The 23252-nt window shown below is 41.9% G+C and overlaps 1 protein-coding gene across 1 annotated transcript; it reads right to left on the bottom strand.

The window, feature by feature from the left end:
* Positions 1–5155: 5155 nt before the first annotated feature.
* LOC128709416 (uncharacterized) lies at positions 5156–5842 on the bottom strand. Its single transcript, XM_053804411.1, has one exon. The coding sequence runs from the start codon at positions 5840–5842 to the stop codon at positions 5156–5158; it is 687 nt and encodes a 228-aa protein (XP_053660386.1).
* Between the last annotated feature and the right edge of the window lie 17410 nt (positions 5843–23252).

Below are 23252 nucleotides of genomic sequence, written 5' to 3'. Positions count from 1 at the left end.
GGACGCGTTGTACGTGGTCGGAGCGGGATGGTAATAAAAATCTGAAAAACTCACACAAAAACCCACATCCGGGACCGGGGTGCGTTCTCGGTGGGGCAAGATTCAATTTAATTTTTGATCTTCTTTTATGACTTTCAATTTCGGGTTAATCGTTCCCGAGGAGTCACGGGATCGGTCGGTTCATTAGGGGTAGATTAGCCCTTTCCGTATGATGGCTACAACTCTTGGGGAAGCGAGTTTTTTGCTGTTGTAGCTGGTGCGCTCCTGTCGGGAACTCCATCTGCTACATCCCCCCCACCTCCCCAAGGGCGAATCTCACCCGGTTTAGTTGGTCGTTTTTCTCGATTTCCTACCATTCCTGCAGCAGCTACCGGCAGCGGCTACCGAATGGTTCATCGCGAGCTAATGGTTCTGTTACAGCCATCCCCGCGGATCGGTGTTTCACCGTGGTACCAGTGGTAGGAACAGTTGTTATGGCCGGTTACGCAATGGCCCCTTCGGATTGGTTCTCACATGGGGGCCGGCCGTCGTTACAAATTACGATCCGGCCAGCAGTTGTTGTTTTCGGCTAGGTTTATTGAAAAGGGTTAAAATTAATTGGTTTAAGTAGTGCCCCGTAGGCTCGCATTCACTTATCGCTTCAGGGAACCGGCGTATTGTGGTAGTGTGCAAAAGAGATAAAACGTAGCACCTCGCTTTCATACTAGTTCCGGCTAGTGTGGTGCTGATAGAATAATCAATGAACCGTGTTTACTTTGAAGATTCTGTATGGGCACTGCCACACACAAGGGCCGACCATTTGCCGACCGTGGTGGGTGTTATCGATTTCCGAAACATTTGGCGGACGGGTAGATTAAACGATTTTAGCCCGTTTCTTTGCCATGGTCGTACAGTTTTAAATGGTTCTCGGCTGAGCTAAACTGACGAAATTTACCATCATTCAAGGTAGCACCTGATCTGGGTTGAACGATTAATGTTAATGTTTGCTAAGCTTAATGGTACGTGTGTGACGATAGTGATGCGGTGCATGTGAACCGGAATCGAACAAAAATGTTCGAAACACATTAAGCGCCTAGATGTATGCAATTTCAAGTACAGTTGCTTCTATAAAGCTGTCTATTTAGGTTTTGGAGGCATATTACTTCATCAACCATCAGATAATTCGAATTGGAATGACATGCAAACCGGAATGTAGAAGTGCTTTTTGAACATCATCTCTTTATAATACGATTGAATGCAAGATAATATTCATTATGATTTTTTCTGTTCGTTTGTTGTACATGTGTGAATGTTTGTTGCAATCTGTTCTTAATTAAAATACACGAATGATGGGAATAAATGTCCACACATAAAACTTTTAGCTCCAATGGAACGAAAACATGACACAAAAATTGATGACGGTTTACTTACGGTGAAGGTTTATTGGTTCAACTACAAATCTATGGACAAGCGACAAAAAACGAATTGAATGGAATTTATCCTGGCTTTATGCAGACCATTGTTAACATGATTGAAGTTGAAATGTTTAACTAAAAAACGATATTTCATGCACTCGAGTCCTTGTGTAAGCTAGTTGATGATGCAAATTTTACTTTTTGGACGAGTGAAACTTTTCAATAATTTTTTTTCTTCAGAATATAGCCGGTATGCAAAAATGTTCCGACAAACTCAACATCGTCAAGCTACAAAACTCGTTCACGGTTGAAAATGGTCCCCATGGATTCCACCAGATTACGTGCCCTACTCCGGGATTGGAAATCAACGAGCGTTTCCCATCGTCGGAGGCTGCGGACAAGATTTGCAAGCGTGCATTCGATCGGGATAGGATTACGCCAGAAACACACGTGAATTGTTCCACGAATTCGCATCCAGTTAAGGGGGAAGAGCAAAATGGATAGATTCGGATTACGTTTTGAATTTCTTTTGTGCTCCATATGCACTTTCGGGTATTTCGGCATTTGTTTTACCGTGGCTCGAATGCAATTCTGTTGTACGGTGCAGACCATTTGCAAATGGTACCGATGAACATATTTTATGATCGATGCATTATTTACAATTAACAAAGAGCCCGCCCGAACACCAAGTATCGCATCAATAATGATTGAATTAATGTTTTACAGATCACAAATTGTGGAATACACTTGTATCCAAAACAGGCTTTATTCGACGCATAAAGTGTTGCCAGGAGCCAAATTCACGTTTCATATAGTTCACATTAACCGGTTTTACTTTACCATTCGATTTGTTTATTGCACTACCAAAAAGTTTCGAAGAATGGACAAATTTTGCATAACAATGTGCCATACGGTGTGTTATTTGTTCGGTGAAAACCGTGTACATCCACTATCCATCATTATAAATTGTCACATCTGCGTTTATTTCAGCATTTACAGTGAAGGTTTATCAAAATTAATTTTCCTAATGATAAAATGTAGCGTAACTTAAACATAAATGGTCGATTAGAAAATCGAAATCCTCACACAAAACTTCACGAAATGTCAAGTTAATAAAATTCGCGTATCTCGAGTGTCCCGTAATTCTGTTACGGAAAGGCTGTAGCAAAAATCCACTGCGTGAAACAAGAGTAAGACGATTTGGAATCGTTAATACGCAAACAACAAATCCTCATGTAGACGTTAGGGTACACACCACATCAACATATTTCATGTGATTTTCCAATATGCGACCGAATTCATGATCCTAATTCCGTTGCGTCATATTGCGTGTGTGGTGTAGCATAAGTTGAAAAACGCCTACGATACCGTAACACTATTAACTTCACAGAACTGCATTAGGATCCGGTAAGCAGTAATATCCCTGCTCTGGTCTTACGTATCAATCGAATCAGACCATCCGACAGCCAAAGACCGATGGACCCTTTCCTTTCCTTAACCGAATCAACTCGATCCGGTATCCGGCAAGGAACGCAATTTGAAACTCTACCACCAGAGAGGTATCGTCCCTCGTTACGGCCACGTTGATTCAACCTGTTTCGCAGTAATCCACCTGTTTGAATTATCGCGCTTTGAAATTGGATTTCATACCCGGCCCGATGTTGGCAGCTCTGCTTCTGATCCCAATGTGACGGTGTTGCCGTGTCTGTACGATGAGATTAATTTTATTATCCCAATGATTAGGGTCCGACTGGTTTACGGCCTTTTCGCGCACGCAGACCACCGTGCCGTCCGGTCAGTTCAAAGTTGTCTCTAGAGCATGCGTACGAGTTGTAATGCTATAATACTCATTGGATGCAACGTCTTGGGCATGAGGAATTGTTATTTGAATTACAAGCCCCAGTTGTGGTTGTAGGTTTATGCTCGTTTTTTTTTTATGTAACCTCTTGAAAAAAGTGTTTCGAAAGCTGGACATTTCATGGTGCAGTCGTACTAGCAATGTGAATACATTCGCTGGGATTGTGTCTAATGTAATTTGAAGGAAGGATTATAATACCGAGAATGAAACATTGCTGCAGATCAACAACATCCAAAGAACTCAATTGTAGTTACAAATCATCGTGGTCCTTTGGCATTGGTCGAATAATGCACTCCGAACAGAGCATCCCATGACAATGGAATAACACTCCCCGGGTGACCGTCACACTACTCCTTATCGTTCCTGCAGGCGGTAGTAGTAGAAGTAGTGGTGAGATGTACAATGTTCCCCACTCGATAAATCCTTTCTAAGCTAATGGACTGTTTAGCTTCAGGCTAAGTCATCTCGAGTGGTCATGTATCTTTTGATCACCATAGAGCACATATGTCGTATGGAAAGAATCAGTTGAGATTGAGATTGGATTTCGAAATCACTGGACTATGAATGCAGACTTGCAGGAAAACGGGTGGAGAATATTCTTTGTCATGTAAAAAATGGAATCGTTTCTATAATTTTTTTTGCAGAAACTGTACAGTTAACTAGTTTTCCATTAGTTTTTTATAAATTTTTAACATTCAAAGATGGATTAGCAATGCACGAAGATTCTGACTCATGGCTATAAAGTGCAAAAATCTCTGAAAGCATCTCTGCAGTTGGAGTGTTTAATCCTCCGCTCTTAAAAAGAAACACAAACATGAGCAGCCCAGAATGTTCATTGGGATGTGCTAGCGGAAAGTATAGTAAAGTAAACGAAAAAAACATATGATGACAATGAGCGCTTCTGGGGAATCTTCTTCCCAAAGAGCTGGATTACGAGATCCTCGACCCTAGCGAATGTAACACAACGGGTATCGTTCCTTATCACTGTGCAACAGATTAACAGGAGCGAACCTTCCATAAATGTTACCCGTTTCACAGCGTCATTGTGACTAGCCTTTCGGAACGGTTGTTCAAATCTTTCCCATGTACGGGATCCGGGTGCTAAATGGGCAAGATTTCACGGTTTCTTAACGCAAACGGGAGTTTTCCGGATGACACCGGAACAGTATCGATTTTCGACCGACCATCCCAAAAGTGTTCCAATCATTCCTCGCCCGTGTTGACGACGAACCGACCGATTGGTTCGACAATTTTGGGAACACAGAGCACTGTAAGCGTGCGACATGACTTTCAAGTAGGCAAGCTTCGTGGTAAATCATCAATTTTCAATTAGCTAGGTGAGTTGACAGAATGTGACAGACCGTGAGTGGTTGGGTGCTTGCACCAGAAGCGAACCGCTGCCTCGAGTGGTTCGATTTGAGCAGAAGTGTCTTTTCGACGGTGCGGATGAATGATTTGCGCCACCGTGCTGAAAAGCATCTGGAATGCTGGCTGGATGCTGCTTTCCACGTGTAGAAGCCGCTGTACAAAGCTGGAAAGAAATCTTTTTAGAGAGACATTTCGGGCCAATCGTTGTAGCGTGCTCTGATGCTAAGAATAGACTGAAGTGGTGTTGTATTTTCATTGATCTGGATATCGATTGCCGCAGACAATGGTTGGCTTTCAAAGGCGGACGATGTAGAGAGTAAAAAAGGACAATCTTGTCGAGCGTACAAGTTAACAGGTTTTATTATTACACAATTTCTATACATTGCACGGGTATCACACGAGTAACAGCAGCATTCCGAAGGGTCGTTTCTTTGGTCCGACGAGGGTGCATCGTTACTAATCCTAGCGAATGGACAGTAGGCACCCGTTTGATGCTAGGATTGGAAGATGAAAAGCCGGGAGCCGAAAGATGGTTCTACTTCTTCTTGTAGATGTAATCCAGTTCGGACAGATAGACGGCGGTAGGCTGTGGAGCAAGTTGAAGGCCTGCTAGCTGTGCGTTGTTGAGCAAAACCAGCTGCTGAAGGGTCGATTCGGGAAGATTGATGAGATAGACTGGACGTGCCAGCTGCTGGTCCGGTTGCTGATCCACCAACACGGCAGGAAGGTCCTCGAGCCGTTGACTTTGACGGTTGAAAAGTGTTAGCGGAACCGGACGGCGTGCACTGAGTTGCTGACGACGGCGCAACTTGGCGCTTGTGTTGGAATCAGCCGTGGGTTCCAATGGTGCAGCAGTGTCCTCGTAGTCCTCATAGGCAGCAGTGGTGGTCACAGAATCGCTGGATTCCGTGGTCGCCGGTTGTTCTTCCTGAGGTACCGTAGTTGTTGCGGCACCGGGTGCAGCTTCAGTGGTGAAGGCAGGAGGCATCTCCTCCCCAGGCAGGGGGAATGCCTGATCCGGCTTGGGATAGTGATAGCCTGAAGACATCGGCTTGGGATAGTTGTATCCTGCTGGTTCCTGCTGTGCCGGAGGTGCTTCCTCTAGCCGGGCGAAACGAGCGTTTGGTCGCTGCACTCCGAAGGCGGCCCGGGGTCGGAAACGCAACGGTGGTTCAGCGGCCACCAGAGCCACCAGTGCGAACAGGACAGCAGCACGAATCATGTTGTAGAATAACGTTTGAAAGGGTTTGAGCGCGCTTGAGGGAGCGGAAATTAATTGATTGATGAGATAACCGAAACTGATATCGATTAAGCGCTCTGCGGACGGCTTTTATATGATGGGCCGGGTTTTGTGGTACGCGCTAAACCGATTCGCACGCCGATGCGCGTATGCATCATCAAACCTCCCCACCCCATACAGGCCGGGTAGGTGCGAAAGTGTCACGGTGTCAACCGAAAAGCAATTACCGCGTGCGAACGTCAGCTGTGGTAGCTGTGCGTACCGCCCGGCTGCAGCACGTGCAGGCATGAAGGAAGGGAAGCCTCACATCACTCACTCCACCGGAAGGACATTGGCCGGGAAAGATCGGCATCGACACTGACCCATTTAGTTACCGGGACGTGTTCGTCCTCGGCCACAGGGTCACCACTAGCCGCATTTAGATTTCGACCAGCCCGTTTCCAACATTCGGCAGCGCAAATCGATTATTCGGCAACCACCATCCATCCTCCGGCCGGTGTCCGCACCACCGGTTTGCGTGACCGTGATCGTTCGAACACGGTGTATGTGTGCGGAAGCAAATGAACTCATAAAATTGGACAACCATAAAAGTCGTCTTTGGAGGTTAGGCGGGTGTCCCCGGTGCGTTTTGGATCTGCCAACTGTACTGATGGATGCCGATCAAGTACGAGGGATTTTTAGCTTTTGGTGTGGGCAATGTCATCGATTAGCGTTTGGCACACGCGTTGTTTGATTGGAGGTTAGAATTGTACGTAATTGTATGACTGTGTTTTTTTTTTCGTCCATTTTCATCTGCACCATCAATGCAAGTGTAGCCCGGGGCTAAATTGAGTTTCAAATTTGGGCCTTTGGTGTTCTGTCGTGCAATTTGGTGATTGGTGATGGGACAAGACATGGCAGCAATTTTATCGACTGCAGTACACTATCTGCAACATCGATTGTATTAACAATTTCCCTCTGTGCGCTGCAAAATTAGTTAATTCAATAGGCGCAGTGGTAATAGTTCTTTGATATTGGATTATATTTAAACTGAAGTAATTTGCGGATGTGCTATGTTTGATTGGCGCATTAGAAAACACTTGTTTAGTCTCAATAGTTCCTGCGTTTCGGGTAAATTAACTTTTGATTGACTACAATTGGGCCGGATGGCTCATTTAATTAACAAAATGTCGTCACAATATATAATATAGCATGTGTGGCAAGTGAGCATTATGAACAACACATTATTTAAGTCCCGTACCAATTCACCTAAATATGGTTGAAGCAAAATGTTCCGAGGAGTTCGCGTCAACCAAATGTGGATTTCCATTTTGGACAGGTCGATCTCCTTATGTTAAATTAAAATTTAACAAAAAAAAAAGTAATTTAGACTTTTGTAGGGATGTTCATAAGTTTTTCCTTTTTTTCGCACGATTTTGAAACAATCGATGTATACTAAGTTTTGGACAACTCAACTTTTTAGTTTGTTCAACATTTGTTTCCATTAGTAATCCACAACTATAGTACCAAACAATAAATGCAACATTGTTGATGTATAACCACATTTGTTTCTTCTTTGCAAGCATTGGAGGTTACCCTCCTATACATTACTGTGTAGCTCCACATCTGAACAATATAATAGCTCAGAAGCTCATTTAATAAGTTGATCGTTTGTTAGAATTATGAAAAATGAGCACCTTTTAGTCGATAAAAAGGTGAAGATAGTCCACTTGATTCACCACATGCACTAATATTTTTAATTGATATCATTCCCTGTGACAGATTCCACACCATATTAAGTGTCCATATTTACGATTCCACCATATTCATATACGATCACATCTACGATCATATTGGATGAAAACTATTTGATCCAAAGTTCACAGTGAAGTGTCAGAAGGCATGTAAGTTTGTTGTCGTTTGTTAGATGTCTTTAGGGTAAAAAAAACCCTTGTGCGGTAAGATGACGAAGGGCCAAAGCACTAACCACTTGCCTTTTCTTCCGCTGCCGTAAAATGTACCTTTTAATCGTTGAACGATTTTGTGAAGTTGGGCCGAATGTTCAACCTTTAATCGAATTATAATCGAAAACGCACCGGCTCGACTCGATCACAGAAACGTACGCATAGTTGATAATGCTGTGCTGCATGTACGCAATGGATGGCACGCATGCAGTGGGTAAAGCGGCAAGGCAGACGCGAGTTCAATCGTAGTGGTATGTTTAATATTCATGTCACAAGTGGTACAGTCGCCGACTGTTGGCATTACCTCATCGGTGGGTAAGAGGGCAAGGGAGTGGTAAGATGACCCGGTGGATGGTAGTGGGAATGTGCAGTGCGTGATTCGCGGTCCCTTGTCACCACCTGCGCTAGCTCATCCCCCACCCATGACAAATCCCATTGAATTGAGCTTAGCGGGTTGCTTCCGTATGGTGAATTCGTCCGTTTCGATTCGTTTGCTTATCGCGGGTGTCGTTTGGCAAAATGCCCGGATGCACCATGCACAACACCGGCCTGCATGGGTTGCATTCCTTCGCTGTCGTCCTGCGTGGCAGCGTGGTGCAGTGAAAAATCGTTTCATTGGGGCATGCATTGTGGCAAAAATCATTTTTACCGACGCTACCGGCAGGTCCCTGCTCCCTCGGAAATACCACGCTGGCGGTCATAGTGAGGAAAAATCACTTAGCGTTATTAAATTTTTGACAGCTGTTAGTTGTCTGCTAGGGAAGGCGGAAAGGTTTTTTAATCGTTTGCAGCGTGCGTACGATGGGGAGAAACACCGCCTGCAAACAGTGGAATCGGGGTGGATTTGTGGATACAATAACAATGTTGCAGATGAGCTTCAAGAACAGTAATCGAATGTGACATTCAGGCGAATGAATGTTGTGTAAATTGAATTAAAACTGTATAGGAGAAATATCTGGTAAGCAAACTACGAAACGTTTCAAAAAGTTACACAGGTATCACTTTGCTTTGAACAACGCAAAACAATGAACAGATGAATAAGATAAGAACTAAAGCAAACATTTTTAGTTTAGTACTTATCGAAATAAGGTTGTAAATTTTTATCTGTTTAAACAGAAGCATTTGTTTGTTGTAGAAACGTTTTGCATTCAAATAAAGTTTCTTTAATCATTTCTTAAAACTAACACTTTGTTTTATCGATTGCATAAGTTAAGGCGTATAAGACGGATATTTTGTTCTATCGAAATGGTCGATTGGACAAAATTGATGGACCTGATTAAATTATTGCTCATTGCTTAGTAATATATGGTGCTAAATGCAGAATAACGAATAATTTTTACGAGTATTAGATGTTTAGTTGGATATTTAAGTACTTGTGTTTTTACTTCTTACAAATCTTTCATTTTCAATCTACACAAGTAGTTACATGATTCTAGATTCTTATCCATTTTTCATTAGGACTCTTGCAGTAAGTTTTCAGATATCAATTAATGTTGTTCACCGCTTATCATTTTGTTGGAGTATCGATCATGTATTCGCTCTTCATACTTTGAATCCATTCTGTACGGCTCCATTCGTTCGATGCCTTACTACTAACCTCCGTTCGCTTTCCAACCCTAGTGAATGTAGTCCGGAATGTAGTGGCTGTTTTCACGGATAGGAAAAAAAATCTTATCCTATTCTGCTCAAAAAAAGTAGTATCAACCAACCAAATTCATCCATTCGGTGACAGATTGTCTGTGTCGCAATCTGAAGCACCGGCACTTCGTGCCGTGAGTAAAAAAACCTCCCCGTTCCTATCCGGACATTCGCACTTTGTGGCTGGCAGCAGGACAGACGGCACGGTGCAAGAGGAACGGATAATTTTGCGTGTAGTTTTTTCATCTTTTTGCCTCACTGGTAGTCATTCAGCTCACATTCAGTCACTCGCCGTTGTTTGGTGCCGGATGACGACGACGACGCGCCAAATACATGCTCAATCATCTAGTTCATCTCCGGATCCGGATCGTCGTTCCGGGTTTTTGGTGCAATCGAATTGGCGAAATTTTAACGACAGCTCGAATAAACGCGAGCCCTTCAACGAGCGGAGCGCAATCTTAATTCTGCACCATCATTCCGCATGAGCTGGAAGGAAGAGAGGCCCGGTTCCGAATCACGTCCGCTGCGTCATGATCCTGCGTCAGCTTCCATTACCACGGACATCGCACTTTAACCTTCACGCCGATCGGGTGCACCAGCGGGTCGGTGTCGGAAGTGGTCTTACACGCCATACATCATCAATCGGAGGTCCTTTCCTGCGTTCTAATCGCTTTTCCCTTCTTGAACAGAATTTCGAACGCTCGGCAACCGGCGTCAGTGCGAGTTAAACTGCTTCAGTGTTAGCGCTGTGTACACAAATTTCGTAGTCAACTCATCATTCGTAGTGAGGATGTTAATAAAGCGTCAATATTCGCGAAAGGGCGGAAGTGTTTGTGTATGGCCGGATCTAGTATGTGCTCGATGATGCTTCCCAGTTTTCAAGGTGTACACTCTCATGCCACATTTTAGTAGCTGTTGATAGAATGTATATTTGGCGGAACGGGTTATTGAGGTTAAATGTGATTGCTTTTATCGTAAAATGAAGACCATTGCACAACATTAAAAATGGGCTATTACAACAAGCAATGCTACTTTTTATTTGCAGTGTTTTTCTATAATCAAGTTGCTGGTTTCTATAATGTTATGAAAGTAGATTAAATTAATAATTCACTGCCTTTTATAATGCTGGAAATGCGATATTTTTGTCAGGCTAATTGCATATCGGAAGGCTCTCGAAACGCCTGTGGGTATGCAATCTGTATTTGTAAATCCTTGAGTGAAAGCCAGAGATGTATTTCCGCTGCCCGGTACGTTTGTCAACGTTAAGTTGATCGCATAATTTTGACCAAGAGCGTTATAAAATGTTATAGCCATCAATTTTGTGTTCCATCTATGAGACCACATCGACGATAACAAACCATATTCCTTCTTCCATGGCATCAATCTATACACCACTATGAAGTGGTCTGCCTTTTGCCTTGACGATTCTGCGTCAAGATGATGATGATGCAGTTGTGGAGATCCTTGGTCTGCTTCTTGACACAACGGATTCCGTCACTGGCGCCTAGTACGCGCCGGTAAACGGGTCGGTGAGGTATGGAAGCTAATCGTCTTTGTTGCCGGTCGCCGTTTGCCAATGACGTTTTTTTTTTTTTGTAATACTTCCATCGATGAGAACGGGCAGCAGACGAGTAAAGGGACCTGCCTGGAACCGAATACCGGTGACGCCGGCTGGACGGAATGTTTGTGCGAACGATGAGACGACGTTGCACAAGTTCGAAGGCAAACAGCATTGACCTTCGATGGTGCATGGGATGTATTTGCGTAGAGGCGTATACAAACATTCAGTTGTGTGCAGGAACACGAATCGAATAAGTAGTTGTGTATATGATATGAAAAATTGTTCAACTAGCACTAACAATATATCTTGTTTTGAAGTAGAGAGATGTTCCGCTGTAAAATAAATTTGGAAATAAGCTAGGCTAACTGGTACAAAGCATAGTCTGAAGTCCTACAAGCACCAAATCTTCCGATCCATGGAATGACCTCACGATGATTGCAACCGATTGATTGCGTTCAGCACTATTTGACAATGATATTTAGCTCTAATGACCATGACCAAGGATCCCCTTACTCTGAATCCGGAGTGTTAAAGGGAAGTGTGGCCGTGTCAGACGAACTCAACTGTACATCGTACCCAACAGCATGAACTGGCCTGAATCGCACTCTCTGTTTGTGATGTGACCTATACAAGAAGCGCCGTACATCCGTGAACTTTGATGTTTCAAAATGAACCAAAATTTCCTAGAGGCATAGACCATTTCAAATGGTTGGACATGCGTCAAATGCACCTGTGACATGGTAAATTTACCGTCGCAAACAGAACCAGATGTTTGCACAAATAGAGTCGATTCCATGAATTTGCAATTTGACGTTGAAGTTCTTGTTGTGCAAAATACCAACCCTTCGCTGGGGATAGAGAATGGAATTTTTTTACATTTATTTCTACCAACATCGATTATGAGATTCAGCTAAAACGTGATAGCAAAACAAACAGTATTGCCTAAGTTGGTGCAAGCAGCACTACGTATTGATTGTAAATATTATGTTAACAAAACATTCGCTGACCTGCCAAACCAAACATTTGCTACAATTCAATGCAATGCTTTTTCTCGCATGCATGTGCATGAGGTATCTCGTTCACAGTTTTTTTGTTGGTGATGTTAGCTTCTCCCTTTTTTCACTGCGCTTCACACAAACAGTGGCGCTAGACTCGCATGTGTGCACGTGTAGGTGATTGTGCTCAAACAGATCCACAGTCGAATGCAAATCGACTGCCGATTGATGCCACAATAAAATAGCGCAAACAGATCGTGCAAACGTATCGATTTGGAATTCCTTGCGCCCGGCGCGCCGGTTGGCCGGTTGAATATATTGATAAAACGGGATAGAAAAACGGACAATATCACCGGGATGGTTGTGTCTCGTAATATGGATTGTATATCCTGTGGGAAAATCATCCATCCAGCACCGCACGGATCGCCAATGAATCGTGTGCCAACGATATTATTATCATTTTCCAGCATCGTCCAGCACCGATCAGCGTTCCTTTTTGCTGGACCGGGAATAGTGAATTTATTTGCCATGTTTTATTTTGTTTGCAAACATTGAACAAATATATTGAGCCGGATGTTTAACCGGCATTTTACGGTGCCGGTACAATGGCTGCGTTTTTATTTCTTATTAGGACGGCAGAATGAGGGCTTAGCAGCAGCTCGATTTGGGGGGAAAAGGATTTCCCGATCGATAATATTCCGAATATAGGTTTGAAAATTTTCACTGTATGATAACAGTTTCTTCCAGGAATTCTGAGCATTCGTAACACGTTCAGAACAAATTAAAATAAATGGAAAGACTCGGAGCGTACCAACTGAATTGTATTTTCATGTGAAAAATAAAATTTTTACATGCGTTTATGTAGAGGTAGGAAAAAAAATAAATTTAGTAATGCGAAAATCGCAATGTTTTATCTCTTGCGAGAATTGCATACTCCGTGTAATATGTGCCTGTCGCATGATTAAAGTTCTGTAGAATGGTCAGCTTTTCAGCAATTTGTTTATAAAAGTTGTATTCGAAATAAAGTTGAAACTTCAGCTGCAGCTAACGGAGTGTTTGTTGAATCAACATAATAAATATTACATGTAGATACAGTAGGTTCACCAGTGGTAATTTAATTCCAGGGTATTTTTTAAAAGCAATGAGCTTCAGTTTTTTCACATTTAAGTGTAAATTCGAGCGTTCTCAGCACACATGGTGTTGCTGGTTATGGCGATACGCTATGACACGTGTTAGGTGTCAGTCAGCTATGAGCTCTCAGATCAATTGGGAGGAAACAGTTCCCTTAAAGCCAGAACTTTCATTCGACTCAATTGGGTTTCTTTTTGTTTTGATGTTTGGAAAAGAGTTACTAATCATTGAGATTCGAATATTCAAAGCCTTCTTAGTTTTGGGCATACTGTGCCCTTTACTCTTTCATACGCTTCTTTCCTGTTAAACATCCTTTTTTCGGGGCTCCTTACATGGCGGGGACCTGAGCGGCCACCTATTAAACTCCCTATTTGATCTGCTTCTGGTTACATAAAAATATTACAAATTGCTCATTGCTCATATATCGAAATGAAATATGAAGTATATAGTATATATATATATATATTAAAAGATATAAATAAGATGTGTAGTTATTTTTGTATAATTTCTATCCATTTAATAGCGCACTTTGAGAAGTTAAACAAGAACATAAATATGCACAATTTATTTTCTTGCAAGGTGGAACTTCTTTCGATTTTAGTTATATGTCTCTTTCCCCCCCAGATGCTATTATTTAAACAAGGTCGTAAAACTTTTCACGCACCCGTTATGAGTGTCGTTCCAGCAAATGAAGCTTTTTTGCTGGTGAATTAGTTTATCCTCTTGTAGCGGTCAGAGGACAAGTTTTTCACGCTCGTCTTCACGGTGGAGCACCTGATTGTTCCACTTTTGCCTACTCTCCAACCTACTCAACGCTTTTCCATGCTGCGTGACATACACTAGTGAACAGGCGGGCGAAAAGTAAACCCGAAGAAAAAAAAAACAACTAACATTGTCGCTAGGCGGGCCTTCCGTAATGAGACCGGCATTGGGCCACCTCTTTAAGCTCCGTGAAGAAATTAATAACTTAAGTGAATTAATTAGAAAGCACCGAAACTGGGCGTCAAGGCGCGGACCACGGTCGAAACTTTTGCCGTGGCGTTTTCCACCGAGACACGGCATGGCAGTTGCTTTGGGGAATTTAATTTAAAGTTCTACGCGCAGGGACGATGACGGAAAGCCGTGGAGGTCACGCCCGAGCAAATCCGGCCCGTGGAAGGACTGCCAAGTGCTAGCGCACACTTGGCTACAAAATTAATCAGCCATGATTTGGCAGGCTGCGTGTAGTGTGTTTCTGGGCAGTGATGGTTTTTGTTTTCGTTTCGGCTAGTGCAGCAAAACCAAGGCTCGTCTGTCCGGCCAACAGACAACGAGACAGATTCTTTTTTTCCCCGCCCCATGATGCTTGTCGTCGGTTTTGGTTGGGTGGTTTGCTTTCCTTCGTTACAGCTCGGTTGGACCTGGATCGGGGGTGCGGGGTGGTGGGTTTTTGGTTTTTGTGTGTGTTACAATCTCTCCAACTGGGAAAAGACAAAATTTCCCACAGCACTAGCTCACCATGGTCACCTCTAATGGATCTAATGTGGTACGAACCGTTGCCGTGTGTATGATGGTTTCTTTTTCGTTTTTGCTTTGTTTGTATGTGTGTTTGAAGATGCGTTTCCAATGGTTTGGTGTCCCTTGATGGAGACCCACTTTTTCAAGATGGTCATGTTTCTAGCGTGTTCATTCGTTTCCGGCGCTGGACAGTGTGAAAAGCAATTACGAAAATGAGTCAGAGTTTTTATATTTTTTTACTTCATATACCACTCACCATTGCTCTGCAAGCTGTCTTCAAATGGTTCAGTCCTGTCGCGTTTGCTGAGGGTATACGTACGAAGCGTAGGAAATAAAATTAGTGCCATCAACGGGAAAGCAAAAATGAGAATTTGGTTAAATTTTTAAATTTGATCATATTAACCAAAACACGGTTTCTTCTGGTTGGCAAGTGGAGAGGCAAAACAAAAAAAAATTATGTACCAAACACATAATTGAGCGTTCGAGAAGGTTGCGAATAGTTGGTAGAATCGCCAACGCCGGTGTTTCATAATGAACTCGCCAATTTGTAGTTTGTGTTGTGTTTGATCAGAAAGAGTGTTTCGGAAAAAAATCGTTTCAAATTTAAGCTTTTTAGGGCTGTGCTAAAGATTGCATATAAGTTTTGTAATTTCTTTTGTTTGGAGCTTACATTAAATGGTGATTACATTGCCTAACTTGCACTCTATGAACGTAAATTTGTCGGGAAATGTAAAAATAGAAGGTGATGTACTTAGTAAAATAGTGATTATAAATGAAGTGATTATAAATGTATGTATTATTTTCTCGCATACGATACTCGGACGATTTTAACCTTCACAGTATCGAAAAATGTTTGTGAGCTGTCAAATGAAGTTTAACACATGTAAAATATTTAACAACTCGCGTTGGTGATGTGAAATATTAGTTCTTTGTAGAATAGGTTCATTTTCGCTCTGTCCAATGTTTCTTGTTATTATTCTGGTTATATATCCTACTGCTGTTGTCGAGGTTTCACCTTAAGATGTTTCGGCGGACGCTCCCATAACGGTTGAGACAAACGCTGCCAAGACGCAGTCTGACATGCTCTTGGAGACAGATCTATGCTGTATCAACTGGAAATATCAATCCTCACGGACGACAACATCAATAAGATTCGCCAAATACTGGACAAGCAAGAGGGAAAGTGCGCCAAGGCAAGTCATTAGGAGGGAGAAATCAACATGATCCCGAAAGGATAGAAAAATATATACCGAGTTCACCCGGGATAAGGTGCATCGTAATGCTGGGAGAAGGAAATATCTCTCCGTCACATAAATTGAACTGTCTGTTGAACTATTTACGTTTAAGTATAGTCTATAAAATATACGGCCCGGTCGTTCTTCCGATAAATAAAAAAAAGTTCATTTTCGCGTCGTGTTAGGATATGTTTTACACAACGGAAATGTACGAGGGGTGTAAGAAATAGGGTAGGTGCTTTAACTTAATATTAATCAAACTTACACTTCTCTAGATGGCTCAGTAGAGTGTTATGGAAGGGAGAGAAAGGAGACCAAGAAATAATGAAACTCTAAAATATGCAAAAGTACTTGGGTAAGCATCCCAAATATGACTTTAGAATTAATTATGGCAAAAGTGTTCTTTACATTTTATCTTAAAAGAAATATGGATATACTACAATGACAGACATTTTTATTCTTACACTCCTGCACTCCTTAATCCTAATCACTCCTTATCCAGCACTTATCCAGCTTTTATCCTGCACTCCTTATCCTAAGCTGATCATTTATATATGTAAAACACTCGATTTTGGAAATAATTTCACCGTTTGAATTTAAGCCAATGTTTATAATGCTTATAATTATTGATTCAGTTGAAAAGCAACACCAGCGCGTAAACTATTTTGTAACACTTCACTAAATTTGTCTTTTTTTCGAAAAATGGCTCAAACACCGTGTGTAAATTTGTGTCGTTTGTATGAAATTTACATGATATGCTTCATGCGTTGTTTCGCTGTAAACGCTGCAATTCTCACAGTCAAACTGTTTTCACGTTCCGAGAATAGTTTAAATAGGAACACTTATGGTGAAATATTGGGAACTGTACAGCCACAATGGGTATATTTAGATGCAATTATCAATTGAACTTTTCAGTGGTTTTCAACTAAGGTAACAACAATTGCTCGTGTTCTACAGATTGACGGATTCCAAAATACATATAGAATTATCCAACTCATCCAGCGTCCAAATGTGAAACAGCAAAATCTGAATGTTAATGATATATTATACTCATAAGTGAATCACATACTAATCAATATAGAATAGAATCTAATATAGAATACATGAAGACTTTTAATTCCTTCAGGACAGGACAAAATCCTATCCGGACCAATCATCCACGAATGATAATCCTGCTACGGTTGTAGTGACTCGGAACAGGAATAATGTTCAATATTGCAATTAATTTATTAGTATATGTTGTATATGTAGCAGGATCTTTTGATTCTACTTTTTTTTAATATCAAAAAACCTTTTTTTATTAGTTTAAAAAAAAACTAACCGTTTATTACAGACTAGCCTTGCTCTACAAACAACCTTTAAAAGCTTCGGAATGGGACCACTTTCATTCAGATATCTGATGTTAGAAGTGCCAATTTTGACAGCTAATGCAGCTATCATGCATTGCACTTTATATTCCATCACCGCAACAAACAAAGCAAGAGGTGAAAACTCACATCCACTCGTACACACATACACACGGGCGAATAAAATGTTTTATTGGACTCATCATGCGCGCACCGTAATTATAACCCGCTCGGGAGCAAGAGCTTTTCCATTTGGTGTAATGGAACCCGAGACCGTTGCAAACTCTAGGTCCGGTATAGTGCATCTACCCCACACGCATCGTTGTTCCATGGCAGCCAGAGCGTATATGGCATACAGCGACGACGGATGAACAATCTGTCTAACTCGGGTACGTTGGGAGACAACAAAGGACAGGAAAGCAAAACGAAAAAAGCGAATAAAAAGCTAACGAGCGTAGTCTATCAGTCGAGCCCAGGAGGAAGGTAAACGAGCAAAAAAGCACACACCAATATGGTGGCACATGAACATTTGTGGAAGCATTTTATTTCCTATTCATAATGGCAACTCACCTGGCAACCCGGTGTGGCATCGTTTGAGGTTATGTGCGCAACCCTTCGGGCCCCTTGGCTATAGGGTGATCCAGGATTCATGGGGCAACAAAAAAAAAAAAAACTGTGGAACAGTAACACGATGTGACGAGTAAAAAAATATCCATTTTGGTGGCAACAATGAACTGATGCGAGGCAAGGGTTGGATGCTGCCAACCATCCAGTGGAGAAGTTCGGTGTAGTAGCGAAAATAAATAACAACTCCGGTTCATCGCAGCAGTGCGGGTTGATTGGTGGATGGCACAAGAATCGGTGAGACAACATGGCCATACCGCTGGGTGTCGTTGGGCCGTTGTTAAGCAATAAAAATGGCCACCACATTCTTTCCGGTAGACAACGATTTCGGTCCTTTTCTACGTTATCCCCGCTCCGTTCCGATGTTGTAAGCTTCGTGCTTTTTTTTTATTAACCGCTCCGAACGGTGGAGCATAAATAACGACAACAACACACATATCTACCACAGGTGCAATGGGATGGATTGGTGTTGCGTTTGGAAAGTTCAATTCATACCTTTCTTTCTCCTATTCGAATCCATCCGTCGCCGAATGGTGGAGAGTACGGAAAGTGCATGCTCTCGTTACAGTGCGAAAACCTGGCGCAGCAAAGTGGCACAAAAAAAAACACCCCAGAGCACGAAAAACTTTCCCGAAGCAGTGTTTGGTTGAAAATTTATGCAATTACAATTGTTCATTTCTGGGAGGAATTTGATTTTACGTGTAAACGGTTGCAGGAAACCAGTTGTGAAAATTTTTCTGTACATTTTTTTAGTCGTTTTTTTATGAATTGTTATGAATTTTACGAAACATGTTGTAACATTTAAAGTTAAAGTGTTCACAGTCCTTTAGGGTTTTGCGGCGCAGCAGCATGTTTCTGAGCAGTTTTCGTAGAATGGATGCAAATAATTTGTATTGGGAAAAAAGTTGAAGAAAGTTAGTAATTTGAATGTTTTGTTTGAGTCACATTTAATTTAATTTCATTTAATTAAGAAGGTATCTATCTATCGAAGTCTACATAGCTGTAATTTCATATTTTTACGCAGAAAATGACAGCTAAGCACGGAAACGGAATCGTAAACGGTTATTGAATCCTCACAAGGAAATAAATAACATTATAAAATCGTCAAAATAAGCTAAACGTAAAGGTCATAAAGTTGTTCAAAGTTGGCCTTTTTTTTCTAATAAGTTATATGCTTAAAACATTTTGATCAGAGGATCACTGGACCCAAAATTTGTCGATCTAAAATCTATATTAGGGGGAGCCCTGTTCCTTAAAATCCCACTAGGTGACTGAAACGAAATCAAGTATACAATAGACGGGGCGTCAATTGAGCCACAAATAAGTAAAAACAAACACTGTGCCGTCATTCTTCTGTGTTGAAGGGGTTCCAGTCCAGATAAAAGAGACCTAACACGACAAGATGGGCAAACAGATGAACGGCACCATGGAAGACGATAGAACAAAACACGAATAAGCTTACGCTGAACTGTTTCGAGCCTATCAATAATGTTGCAACTTGCAAAAGCGTTCTTTCTATTACATAAAACACTAACTGCATAAACATATTAAAACAAACAAAAAGGAAGAAGTCTTCGGCAATCTTTATTTGGAGGAGCTAAGAAATCACGACCTCGTTCGCCGGGTTAGCGTTATTAAGTCGTTTCTCCCGGTCGTTGATCCTCTTAGTTCGTGCATGATCGGCTCGATCGGTTTCAGTGCTCAATATGGCGCCCTCTACGGCCAAACGCACGGCTGTCGCATTCGAATTGACCATTGAATAATATTCAACAAATAATCTATTGCTGAGTTGGAATCCACAAGACGCTAGCAAATACTAACGTAGAACGGACAATAACACAGTACAAAGCTTTGATACTAAACGGATTTTTCAGGTCTTTAGCAACGCGTAGCATTAAACCTAGCAAACCAATCGCTTTTGAAAGCATAAATTCTTAATGATCCAGGAGTGTAAGCCTGCAGTCAAAGAGTAAGACTAGATCGCGACTTAGAGTAGTTCGGGACACTAAGGAGTCAGATATTTTGTAGTCATAAACTATTGTTGATCATTTCTCTGCAAATGTTATCACGGAGCATTAGTTAACGTTAACACAGTAACAGTAAACCACCGGAGTATCGGTGTATTTTTAATAAATTGTAGGGGCAGTTTCTCTAACGGGATTTGGAAAAGGTTTTTTTTTTATTGATTTTTGTTGTAGCACGCGGCTGTGGTACTAGGAATGTGCTGTGGATCAGGATGAATAAATAAACAATCACAAAGAAAGGGCATATTTTAACTAAGAAAAAACAGAATAAAATAAATTGAAAAGCAGAGATTGGCACCCGTCATCGAAAGACAGTTAGGGGGAAAGTCTGGAATAGTCGGAAAGTGATTGAACAAAATGAAAATCTACTACACAGGATCGACAATGAAGGTGCCTCATGGCAATGTGCATCAAAAATGGTTGCACCCTCTTAACATTTGCAGCTAATGCAATACTCTAAACAGCAATAAACTGCTAAAGGATCCTGTACTTGAAGCATTCTAATTATACTAAGGAACTAAGGAAAGTCTATGCAATGACAAAAGAATAAGCTAACACTTACGACTGTTTCCCTACAAGGCCAATGGACGGGACCACCAACATTGTTTTATAGTTGGCATACTGACTAAATGCACCACTATTGGTACACTTACCCTAGTAAATTTAGGAAACTCATCCAGAAGTACAAGTGGCTGTTTGCAACGCACCTCATTACTCACTACATTACTGTCAGCGACAGATACTCTGTATGTAAACGGGGAATCTTGTCGCTGTGCGGTTGCCATTTCGTTGCGGTGCGCAATTATTGATTTAATTAATTCTACACTGTGCTTCCGTGCCGAGCGTAAATCGCAACAAATCTCAGTATTGCTTTCATTGCTGTTTTTTCGCTCGTTTTGTTGGTTGGATTCATTTAATGCATGGTCTGCACGCGTTGGAAATCAACACTACGATTAGCGCCCGGTCGGAAAAAGCCGAGGCTTGGAAATTTAGGATGCTCAAATTTTCGGTTTTGCACGGGGAATGCTAGCATAAATCATATTCTGGCGAACGTTCGCGATATTCGACCCATTGCGGTAAACGCTTCATCAAGGGTTCATGAGTAATGAATTTGTGGAACAATTGGAGAACTGTAGTTTGTGGTGGTGGTTATTGGAAACGGAAGGTTGGTTTTTGCGGGATAGGTATTGCTATTTGCACGGCGATAAATTGTAATGGCAATAGCAGGAAATTGGAAGAGTATGCGAAATTCTTCATTTTACAATTGAAATGGAGCTGTTAAGGGTTCAAAAGAGTTTACATATTATTGAAATTTAATGTTATGTCAGCGGATCAAATAAACACATCGAATATTTGTTTAATACATCAACGCTGAAGCATTCAACACATTTAGTAGGCTGTGACGTGTTTAAAAAGCATCGATTGCATACATTCAGGCTAAGGGGACTAAATTTGTAACAACTTTACTGCTTTGAAAGGATGAAAAGCAAAATAAGCAATCCCTGTGTAACGGTTATTGTCTAGCAGAGTGAAATATCTAAATGAAACAGTTTAATAAATGCATCACGCGAGAAAACTAATCCCTCTTGTCTCGATTGCTTGCAAATGCAGCTCGCAATGGCGTTACGATACGTCCACCATTGCGAACGGATACCTAAAAAGCTCTTGATATTGTTGATAGCAAAACAATTACCCTGCCCGTGGCCTGAGTGTAACCATCCTTGTTAGCGCAACTGATAGTGGCGGTCATGTGTTGTTTGGTGAATGGTTGCAGCGAACTACACCACCTCGGCCGGAACCGTTTTTCACAGTGCAATTATTACCGTTTGCTCCGGTTTTGGTTTGCAGAAAGTTTCGCAGTTCAGCGAATCCTCACAATAAAACCGAGGCGGAATGCAGGGGGGTTTTATTGTCGGCCAGTGTTAATTTTGCTACATACAGGCCTACCATTTCGCCAGTATGACCACTATCGCTTTCGATGAAGTGGGTACTGATGGTCGAGTGAAATATTAGTTCCACAAAGCCTTACATCGTTTTCTGCTTTGTTTTCGGTGCTTGTTTGTGTCGATCGAATGGTGGACCGCTTGCATAACGATGCCCCGGTACATGCTATTTACAAGTCCTATCTAATTGCAAAAAAAGGCACTTTGGTGTGGTAAAAGTAGCTTTGGACCAGTATGTTCTTTTATTTTTTATTTTACCTATATAATACACATTTTAAACGAACATTGAAATCTGAGCTCCCTATATCTGCTACACGCACAGAGTTAAAGGGATGTACAACTCATGGTTTAGTTCCGGTACAAAATATGATGACTCACCTGAAGCTGTACCGGCGAACGGCCCGTTTGATGATCCGACCACCTGTGTAGGTTCGCGGGAAAATCATCTCTTTTTATGACAGGGAAGGCTGACTGATATGGGAAGCAAAAGTTCGGAGAAAAAAGCTTCACACATGCTCATGAAAGGGCATTTGCTGGCAAAAAAAGTTTCATTAGCTCGAACCCGGAAATGAGTCGGATGTTTCCGGGAGTATGCTTCATCTTTTTTTTCTTCTATTTTCCCGCTTTTCATAGGAGACAGCAGTTGGGGAAGAGACGGTTTTTTTTTCTGTCCGCCATGCCAGGTTGGATTTTTTCCTTCCCGAGCTATCGTACATCTCCTTTCCGGTGTGGCAGATCATTCGCTGCTGGTTCTACCGGATGAGTGCGCCCTCTGTGTGTAATTTATATCCATTTAAGGGGCGTGAATTTCCCATCGCACCGTGAATTTCTCACGGTCTCAAGTGTGCACGTATGCACGTATGGCATGCAGCTCTTTTGTTGTTGTTATTGTGGCCGTTTGTTTGCGGGAGGCATCTGATGGAGCTTATTCCAGTTTGCAGCTAGGGCTAGTCTTTTTTCTTTATCGTGCAATGGTTCAAAGGGACGTACGGTTTGTTTTTTTTGTTGTTGGGATGCTTCCCGACGGTCCAATTTGTGTATGAGATTTTAGCATCTGAAATAGATGCGCTGTTGGGAACGGTCACCGGGCGGCACAGCAAAACCCTAGTGAATGTTGGGATGGTTATGGTAAAGAAGTGAGACCCAAACGCAGTGTAAAAAGGTTTTGGTTTTATAATTTGAAGTCCTCCTTTTTTACTACCCCAACCCACCCCCCCCCCCCCCCCCCCCGCTCACTTGGTTGTCTCGTAAAAGAAACGTATGGGAAGTTTCGGTCAGATTCTCGGTCAATCCTTACCGAGAGATGCTGTGATTGTGGAGGAGCAAATTTAAAATTTTCCACCCCTTCGCACAAAGAATAGCTTGCCACAATGGGGCAAGATGGCAATAAACGAACCACAGTGGACGGGGTTTTTCTGGGTGTACCGTCAAAGCTTGGGTAATCCTCATTCTAGC

Source organism: Anopheles marshallii, chromosome 2 (genome assembly GCF_943734725.1).
Source record: "Anopheles marshallii chromosome 2, idAnoMarsDA_429_01, whole genome shotgun sequence".
Classification (NCBI taxonomy): Eukaryota; Metazoa; Arthropoda; class Insecta; order Diptera; family Culicidae; genus Anopheles; species Anopheles marshallii.
This window is presented reverse-complemented; position numbering and strand designations above follow the sequence as displayed.